The 10,885-nt window shown below is 34.1% G+C and overlaps 1 protein-coding gene across 1 annotated transcript in view; it reads left to right on the plus strand.

Annotated features, from left to right (window-relative positions):
- Positions 1–10,830, plus strand: part of CXADR (CXADR cell adhesion molecule) — a 57,123-nt gene extending 46,293 nt beyond the window's left edge. Inside the window, exon 8 of the mRNA XM_086675766.1 lies at positions 10,434–10,830. Within this exon, the coding sequence (XP_086531892.1) occupies positions 10,434–10,475 (42 nt within the window). The 3' untranslated portion in view covers positions 10,476–10,830. The remainder of the gene's footprint in view (positions 1–10,433) is intronic.
- The last annotated feature ends 55 nt before the right edge of the window (positions 10,831–10,885 follow it).

The raw sequence follows: 10,885 nt of genomic DNA on the forward strand, positions 1-10,885 counted from the left end.
TTCTGCAAGACAACTGTCCTGATCTCTTCCAAAAAGACTGTATCCGGAGAAAAAGTGTGAGTATGTGTGGTGAGAGGAAAAAGTGTGACATTGCTTAAAAAGTTAACTTGGACAAATACAGAATGGCGTGACCTGATTGAATAGGAGCAAACACTAAAACAAACCTAATTATTATAAAAACCTGGAGAAGTGGAGAAGCATTTTAGAAGTAAACCTGTAAAACCTTCCTCAGATTCTCAATAGTCTGGAGTCAAGTTAGTGACTGTTTTCTCTCCAGGGTTATTTTGGTAATAAATGAAATTCCTTGCAGATGACTGGTTTCCAGGCAAGTCATTAATGGTAGTATGTTTTTTTCTCGGGCTTCACAAACTTCCAGAAATATTTGAGTACACCTTCAGAGAGGCCAAGAAACTTACATACTTAAATATCATTGCCTAATTGTGATATACTAATTTATCTTGGTTTCAGAATCCAGGGCAATCTACTTAGATGGCTGGAACACCATTTCTTAGAAGATTTTAATTTCAAACAAACATAGAATGTCAATTGTTTTCAAGTCTTTTTAAATGATTACTTTTCTGAAATGACTAGTCACTTATAATTAATTTCTATGTATAATTGTATTAGTTTGTTAGGGCTGCCATAACAAAGTGCCACAAACTGGGTGGGTTAGACAAATTTATTGTCTCCCATCCTGGAGGCTAGAAGTATGAGATTTAGGTGTTGGCAAGATCGGTCCCTTCAGATTGCTGTCAGGGGAGGATCTGCCCAGGCCGCTCTCCTTGATCTGTAGGTGGCTGTTCCTCTATGGGTATCTGTTTCTGTGTCATAACTTTCCTTTTTTTATATAAGGATACCAGTCACGCTGAATTAAGACCCACACTGATGACCTAATTTTAACAAACTAACTTCAAGGACCCTATTTCCAAATAGGGTCACATACTGAGGTACTGGGGATTAGGACTACTACCTAGGAGTTTTGAGGCACACAGTTCAACCCATGTCAGTAATGATGACTGGAAATTATGATGAAGAACTAATAAAATAGTGAAAGTTGGTGTGGAACACATGCCCAGAGAGCTTCTTTGCTTACTTTTTAGCAGTGTAATAAAAATATCAGCACACAGGGCACCTGGGTGGCTCAGTTGGTTAAGCATAGGACTTCAGCTCGGTTCATGATCTCACGGTTCATGGGTTCGAGACCCGTGTTGGGCTCTGTGCTGACAGCTCAGAGCCTGGAGCCTGCTTCTGATTCTGTGTCTACCTCTCTCTCTGCCTCCACCCTGCTCATACTCTGTCTTATGTTTCTCACAAATGAATAAAATGTTAAAAAAAATATCAGCACCTAAATAACTATGCCAACAGCTATTTCATGGTTGTCTGTCTCCCTCATTCCTAAACCAAGAGAGTATGTGTGATCTTGATTTCAAAACTGAGGTGACTATATATGCTGTTAACCTCATATCTGCTTGTCAACTGGAAAAGTAGTTGATGGAATGGTTATGATTTGTCTTTCCTTACGAATCTTGCTGACAAGATGAAACTTTTTCTGGAGAAATAGTTTTTAACCTCAGGAATATATGGAATATATGAAGAGGTGATGGACCACTGTAGAAAGAAAAAAAGAATCCACCTGATTATGGAAGCAAATAGATGGCCATTGCTCTACAATCACCTCTATGATCTAGACAAAAGTTGATTAAAACTCTGCTTCTAGGTTAATTGTCTTAAAGCACTTAGGTTCATTTCTTTTGCTCAAAAGCTTTCCAGGACAACCTCTAACTTGAAGTTTATACTCTGGCCTGATTTTAGACTCACATCGGGCCCTCCAACTACCACACTTATTCTATGCTTACACTTGCATATACATGTTTTGTTTTTTTTTTTTTTTTAAATAAAGTTTTATACAGTTTCCAGTTTAGCAAATCTTTTCATATTATTCTATACATTTTTATCTTTTATGTATCTACCCACCTAAAACAACCGAATTTGTCTTAAAACTATATATTGTGTCATAGTGATATACCATAACTTTATTTAACCAGTCTCCAATTGAGGGCCATTTAAATTGGTCCCATCTTTCTAATATAATGAGTAAAAGTGCAAGCAGTATATTTGTATATACATTATTTTGCATATGTATAACTAAATCCTTAAGGTAAATGTCCAGAAGAGGTGCTGAGTCAAGAATATTCTGATAGCTATTATTAACATACCTTCTTACAGCACTTTGTCTTGCAGTGGATGAGAGTGCTTAGCTTCCCCCAAATCCTCACCCATACTCTTACCTACCCAACTTTTTGATCTTTCCCAATTTCTGAGAAGACAATTCTCTCTTTAAAATTGTATTTCTGTTTATTCACTTGAATATCTTTTCCCGTGTTTAAAAGCCCTTTGTACTTTTGAGAACAGTGCTCATATGCTTTGCTCAGTTTTCTTTTGTACTGATTTTGCTAATTTGGAGAAGCTCTTAAATATTAATAAAAATTAGTCCTTTGTGGTGTGAAATGAACTTTTTTTTTTTTTTTTTTTTTTGGCTAGGCTACCCTTTCTCTTTCACTCTGATTATGGTTTTAACCCTTTCCTGATCGTGTAATCCAAACCCTTCCCAAACCATCCTCCTGGTGCAGTCTGCCTTCTCCCTTCTTGAAATTGTACCCTCAGAGGAAGCTGAAGGTCCCGTGTCTTTCCATGTTCGCATGGAAACTTAAGCAGATGTCAGACCTTTCAAAGATGGGACATCTTTACCCAGATGTTCAACACACAGATTCAGTAACCTTGGTTGATGATCAAATTGCAGGAGCTCTGTGTTCACATCAAGCCATTGTTTCATGTACTCCCATCACAGTGTGTTTTTTCTTAATTTATCTTTGGTTTCTAGTTGCTGGTGTTTTGGCTCACAGCATTTTAATGGAATCAGCACAAACTAATGAAGAAAATGAGTTCTCTTGCACTTGAAAAGAAGAGATGTGTATGTCACGTGTTAGGTCAGTTATCACACACTCTCCCAAAATGAATGTTGGCTACCCTCACTGTGCTCTTTTAATGTTGCTAAGTAGGACTCTTTCCCTCTCACATAGTCCCAGAACTGTCAACAGCGAGAACCTTCGTAGGGAACAGTAGAATGAATGACCTTGCAATTCTAAGGAGAGTGGGATATAGAAGATACCAATGACTGGTTTGCAACCTGTTGGAAAATCACAGTCCTTTGACATTCAGCCTCCAGTAGTATTTTCATCTACTAACAAGAAGGGGACTTACAATGTGTTCACAGGAACAACAGCACAAAGTAAAATTAAATAATCACATGTATTATCATCTCTGCTCTGCCAACTAAAAAATACTTTGTTCTACACCCAGGACAGAGTAAAGATACATTGTATAGTAGCCAACAGGGCTTTTATGAGCATGTTTATAAGTTTGATTTAAACCTTTTTGTAATATGGGCAACAAATTTGTGATATAGTCAAGAAAATTGACATGGCAGTTTAAGTTTTGTAAAAAGACAAAAAACCTAAAATACCCACGGGCTACATTATCTAGTTCAATATCATTTCAGGAAAAAAATAAAGATCCAGAAAGGTTTTGATCTCCCCAGGCCACATAATTAGGAACAAACTCCAGGTCACCTGACTCCCGATCTAGTATTTTTCTAAGAACCTCCAGTTCTTGGCAGTCTGGGCCCCTTGAGAACCATTTGAAAGAAAGAAATGGGAATTTGCAATGTGTGGCTGTCTCCTCTCTCACTGCTCCCACCAGCACCAGCCAGGAAGGCCAGTGGAAAAGAGCAGACTCTGGCCTAACCAGTGCTTTCTGTGCATAAACGTGGTCACTGATGCCCAGGGCACGCTGAGCATTGACAGCTGCACTCTTCTCCCAGATGGAGTGATGGTCCCGTGGGGGTTATGACTGGAGTGCACGTTGTTTGGTACCATGCCCATGTATGCTTGTTATGTTGCTGATTACAAAATTTAAGTAAATTGTACATAGCAGCTATACTAGATGTGGCAAAGACAACATATGTAAGGAAATGATTCTGCTTCAAAATATGTTGGTTTCATTTGACTATAAAAAACCTAGGCTTTAATTAGGATCAATATGGATGTAGGTTATGGGAAAAAGAAAACATAATTCTTAGCAGTAGACCCATATTCTGAGAAAAATTCTTAACTACATGATTTGGTGACAAAGTATATTGGTACATTTTAAGCATTTAAAATTTTTTAAGAGATATATCACTTTTAATGGTTTTCCACTTAAAACTTTTTTTTATTGGCACTCCTAATTGTGTCTGGGGAGAGGGATTTTACTGTAAACCTGCATGCCAAATGCCTGTCAGGTCCTGTATTTTAACTTTTTGTGTCTTCCTTCCCAGATTTCACAGTATCAAGCATCACAAATGGTATCTTCAAAATTATTTTCCAAAGGAACTTATTAGCTATCCATATCAGATTTTAAATATAGTCTGTCTTATCACTGGGACACATGAAATAGATTTCACTTAGTAATAACTCAGATGACAAAACAATTTCACATTTTTCATGTTCCACTAATCTTAGAGTTTCAAAAACTTCATTTTTAATCAGTAAATTTTGTTTCACTTCTTTTAAAATTTTTTAATGTTTATTTTTAAGGGAGAGAGAGAGCAAGAGCAGGGGAGAGGCAGAAAGAGAGAGGGAGACAGAATTCAGAGCAGGCTCAAGGCTCTGAGCTGTCAGCACAGAACCAAACGTGGGGCTCAAACTCACAAACTGCAAGATCGTGACCTGGGCTGAAGTCAGATTCTTAACCCATTGAGCCACCCAGATGCCCCTATTTCACTTCTTTAGAAGAAGTGTTTGGTGGATGATTTATAAGATGCAAACCCAGTTTTTTTTCCTATTGAATTTAGTGAAATGGTTAATCACACTGGCTTATTAATTTAACTCAAAAACTTATCATCTATACATTTCTGTGTGAATTCAGTTAGCAGTTCTGGTACATGATTAACCTGTCCATAATATGAAACTACTAAAAATAATGTTTTAGAATATGTTAATTAACTAGAATTTAAAATAAAAATTTAAACAATAAATTAAAACATATATTTAGAGAGAAAATAAAAAATTGTTTAGAAAATCGACATAAAAAAGTATTTCAAAATATCACATTGTGTAACCATAAAACGAACATATTTCTTAATACAACAGTATAGGAGTATGTAAAGTAAAAGTTCCCTCTTTTAAACATCCCCATCTACTAAAATATTAACTGTGGTTATGTCTGCTGGGGTGATTATAGGTGATTAATGATCTTTCTGTGCTGTTACTTTTTTTCCAAAATGAACATTACTTTTGTTAACAGAAAAATAATTCTAATAAAGAAATTTTGTGTACATTCTGACTTAGAATTCCCCATTACTAATGACAATTCTACATATAGATCCATAGGAAAAGCAGTGATTTAAACAACAGCCACTTAAAAAAAAAAAAAAAAAAAACAGTATAACCACTAATGCTTTTCATGGAAAAGGGAGATTTCAAATGCAGCCTTCTGCTTTGAAGTTGGAAAAGAATATCTGATGCCCTCTTGTGGCCAAATAATTTTAATAAGGTAATTTATTCCTTTTCATTTAAATCAGTCTGCATCAAGAGAATAACACCAAAACATCGATGCTATTGCTTTCTAAATGACAAAAATGCTCACATATTTTTCTTAACAGTTTAGCCAATCTTCCCAACATGTGTCCTGGATTTATCCTGCCAGGATTTGAAGCTCTTGTTAATTTAATTTAGGTCACCTGGGCAACTTGAATACTTGAGACACAGTGTCCTCAAATGTAAGATGAGAATAGTAGAACATACATAGGTTTAACTTAGAATGGAAGGAAGGGACTTACTGGCAGTACCTGTCACACAATATGGTGATTATCTTCCCACATCAGTAGACACAGATCATTCTTTTATTGGCCTCATGTTCTTACATAGTATGAATGAATTATAGTCTTTTATTATGGCAAATGATGCCAATTAGACATTTTTATACATTTGCAAAAGTATTTCCATAGGTTATCTTCCAGGTATATAGAATTTGAATTACTGGATAAAAGAATATGCGCATTAAAAAAAAAAACATTGACATTGTCAAATTGTCTTCCACAAAGAATCAAACAACAATCTTTTCAATATTTGTCAATTTGTTAGGTGAAAAATGGTATTTCATAGCTTCTTCTATTTTCCTTGCCATTAGTGTTCCATTAGCACACCTTTCGTTTTTAGTTTTTACATCTCTTTATATGTATTTAGCTCTGCTAAATAACTATATATACAAGCTTTTGATAGAATACTAATCCATTTTCTTTTAAACATGTGCAAATTTTCTTTGGAGTTTCTCTTTTAAATTTATGATGTCTTTTGATGTGCAGTTTACTTTTTAATTCCAAACCACTAACATTCCTGTTAAAATTGGGAAAAGTTTCCCAAGCTGAAGTTAGTAAATATCTTCCTTCATATTTCCTCTCAGTACTTTTACAGTTTCATAATTAACATTTTATCTTTAATCTATTTGGAACGTATTTTTATGGCTTAGAGTTAGAATTTAACTTAAAAAAAAAAAATGCATCCAGGGTGCCTGGCTAGTTCAGTTGGAGGAGCATATGATTCTTGATCTTGGGGTCATGGGTTTGAGCCCCCAAATGTAGAGATTATGTTTAAAAATTAACTTTAAAAAAATGAAAACAATACATAGTCAAAATAGTTCACTATTAATTTATTAGTGGATCATTTTCAATTTGAAAAGTCACTTTCACCATACATTAAATTTCTGTTTCTGGTTGTGCACTTGTAATTCTGTTTCATTGTTCACTGTTCATCTGTTCAGGTCTATGTTAACTTTTGAGTATATATTGACAAATCATGTAAAAGGAAGAATACTCCCTATCCATTGTTCTTTAAAAAAAAAATTATTGGTTATTTTGGAGAATTATTCTTCCATGTAAACATAAAATCAGTTTCGTTTTCCATTAAAATTTTATCAGAATTTTAATTATGATTTATATTTTTACATATTAACTTAAAAAGTGGAGTTTCTATAATGTTGACTCAATTTAGAAATATGGCATATTCTTCTAGTCAGTTTTTTCTTTTTGTAAATTTTTATAAATTTTTCTCTTCTATTTGACTCACTCCTTTCTGTTTTTAGTTTATTTCCAGGTATTTAGTAATCTTTCTAATAGGGGTTCTCTTCCACAAAGCATATTCTAAATTTTTCTTATGAAATTAATATTATTTACATATAGTTGGGAACAGTGAAGGAAAAGTATATGATACTACCACTCTATTACAAGCATTTATTATTTTGGAATATTTCCTTCTAGATGCAGTATGATCAACAAAATTTTTACCCACATTGCAATCCTTTTATTCAGAAACGTAAGACTGCCCATGAAACATACATGCAGTTTGGTTATCAGTGATAGAGTATTTGTATTTGCTAAAAATAAATCCACTAGTTACAAAGTAATAATGCTCAGTATAAAAGTCTAAAGACTGAAGTGTACAATCTAGAAAAATAAAGTTCTCTGTATCTGACCCCTTCCCCTGCCTCTGAGAACACTGGCTACTGTTAATTTGGTACTTATTTTTCCAGAAATTTTTGGCACCATCATAGAAATAATATTTTTCATCCCCCACTTGTGGTATTTCCCCAATCTGCAACATTTTATGCCATGTCATTTCAATTTTTTTTTTTTTTTTTTTGTAGCTACATGGACTTTTCCATAGTATTTTCTTGAATAGATGTTCAGATTTTATTTAACGGTTCACCTGTTGTTGGCTACTTGGATTTTGCAATGAACATAGATAATGGCTGGACCCTTTGAGTATTTCTAAAGACAAATTCCCAGAATTCGTTTCTTAGCCAGAAGATCTGCACATTTATATTTTTAACTACCCTTCAAAAATGGTGTTTTAAAGCCAAGTTATGGATGTCTACATAATACTTGGTATTTTTCAAGTCCTATGAAATTTAAGCAAGGGTCTAATTATCTAAAACTTACAGGAGTCGCTTCTGTAGCAAGTTATTCCTTTTTTGAGGGTACAAACAATAAAAGTTTAACATTTTTATTTGTGCTGATCATGTGCTTTAAAGAATAAACATCAAACCAACCTAATTGCAATGGTGTATATGCTACAAGTACTAATGGTGAATTTGCGTCTGACAAGGGTTAGATGGGTTTCCATTTCATTCCTTAGGTTATCCTTCGAATTATGTAAAAGAACAAAGGAACCTACAAAGTGTCTAATGCGATAAATTGGGAGACAAAGGGATGCTTTCTGTGGTGGATAAAGTGTGCACATTTTAAACAGAAATTACATGAACCTTCTCTGGAACTAGTGCTTGCACAACTCCCAGTATAAGCCTATGCTCCATCTGTAACATATGGATGTTGTTTCCCTTCGAACCTCACAGTATTACTGCCTCACAACTGGAAAATAAACTTCAGAGAATATGAGAACATTGAACACCATGTTAAACCATCAAATATACTTGATAACTAACAGAAATTAAGGCCTATGATGAACTTGTGCCTTTCTAATACCGCTAATTCTCTGTGTGTGATCTTTCCCCGGGACCAATCATTGATACACTTAGCTTTGTCATCTCAATCCTGTCAAGTGGGCTGTATCTCCTCCTATTGCAATCTGATTTACAGTTCAAGCAAGTAAAATAAAATGTCTATCAAGTTAGTGGTTTGTAAAAAGGAACTCTGTCAAGGTTTTATTAATCAACAGGTAATTTAAATGTCTTCTATCCTCATTTGCTTCATCTAATCTTTACATCTGTCCCTTTTTTCACATGTTGGCTTGATACCGAAACTTCTCACAGAATTATAATGAACTGAACCAAGGCACCATGAACCACATGGGCTTTGCAAAACCCAGACTGGTTAAAGTCAGGGCTTCATTTCTTAGCTGTTATCTTGGGCATTTTTTAACTTCTCTGAGAGTCCTTATCTAAATTGGTAATAATGGTACCTACCTCATGGGGTTATTAGGAGGATTAAATAAACTACTGGCACATAGATATATAAAATTTTTTTTGAACTTACTGCTATCTGTAAAATGGATAGAATGTCTTCTGGGTTTTGCTTCTTTCCACTCAGCAAATAAGAAATCACTTTGACAGTGATAGTTGAGAAGTCAACATAAATGCTTTGACATAAATACATTAAAAAAACAGAAATAAGTACTTTAGTACTGATGTAATAGAACTTACCAAAAAGATGTGTTTGTCACAAACCACTGTTTGAAACAGCCCAAAAAAGGCTTTCAAACTGAAATTATGCAGCCATATTGTCTTCATTAGAACAGTCCAAATTGTCTGAGACACAGAGATGTTAACGATTCCTAGAGTCCTAAATACCATTCAAAAAGTTTGACAAATTTTTGTACCCTGTGCTTACTAGACTGAATTTAAGACCCAACTGCTTAGAGAAAGATGGCTTATTTCATTAGGAATGGATTGGAAAAGCTATATTGATGAGTTTCCTTTTGCTTAAAATAACTTTTCAAATAAGGTGGGAGGTTGATAGTCAATCAAAGGGCAAAGTCTTCTACAGGTAATATATCATATTAGGAATATGTAAAACTAGCATTTTCCCCAAGGCACTCAGCCATTTAGCTGTCAGCACTAATGAGTAAGAAATTTAGGTTTTACAGTAATCCACGGTGGAAAGCCCTGGTTACTAGATGTGTCCCAAAAATACTTCCTTTCTTGTATGGCTATTTATTGCTTCTGATTTTCCCAATAAGCTCATAACTACAACATGAGCAAACTAAAACAACAAATGCTCTCTGCTAATTCCATGATAAAAATACTTGAAACCCGCCATCTTTATAATTGCACACTATCTGCAGTTATTACACAAAACTTCCTAGGACCCAGAATGGAACAGTTAAAAACATTTTCAAACTTAAATAAAACTAATGTTCATGTGATGCCAGTTACTCTTAGAAAAATACACTCAACTCTGAATAGGCATTCATTATATATTTCAGGAAAAAAACGTTCATGGCTTAGAAATACGTTAAAAGGTGTATATAGTTTAATACTAAAACTAGATGTCTCTAAGGTTTAAAAACAAGTTTCTTGTTGACATTGTGTAATTTAAATTCCACATACTTTCAAACCTTTGGGATATGTATCCTTAGAATTTGGGTGCTTTTCTGGCATTCTATACTTAAATAGAATTTTTCAGAAAAAAATGAGAACAGGAATATGTGGAATAGCCAAGGTCTTCTAATGATTTATTAGCAAGTTCTGATTTTTCTAAGTCAAATAATTTATGACTAGACATTTAAAGATGTGGGTTAACAGGAAAAAAGTATCTTTTTAAAAAAATTTAATTTTGGGAAAAAATCCAAATTCTTATATGTCTTTCTCTCTTTTTGTAGTTCAAGTACGCTTACAAGACTGATGGCATCACAGTGGTATAAATATGAAGGGACTACTGAAGAATCTGAAGTACTGTACTATTTGGCTTTAATTCAGACATCTATTAAAGACTTTCATGTGTTGAAAAAAAGCACAAGGAACAGAGATGTGAGAACATTTCTGCTTTATGCAGTGGCATTAGGCATATAAGTCAGATGCCATGTCAAAATTAATACAGGCTTTGATTCTTGATTAGGAAAATCCTATGTATCACAACTTTGATGGTTTAAAGAGGTTTTATTGTATATATATTTTCCACTAGTACTACTAATAAACTTTAGACTTTTATATGCACATTTTGATACTGTTGCCTTGGGGAAAATTATGGTTAATAAAAAGTTGATTTTTTTAAGAAAACTTTAAATTTTATGTTTTTTCTTCGCTAAATATTTTAACACCTTAAAGTGAAATA

This window comes from Puma concolor, chromosome C2 (genome assembly GCF_028749965.1).
Source record: "Puma concolor isolate L17-30 chromosome C2, mPumCon1.1.hap2, whole genome shotgun sequence".
NCBI classification, from domain to species: domain Eukaryota; kingdom Metazoa; phylum Chordata; class Mammalia; order Carnivora; family Felidae; genus Puma; species Puma concolor.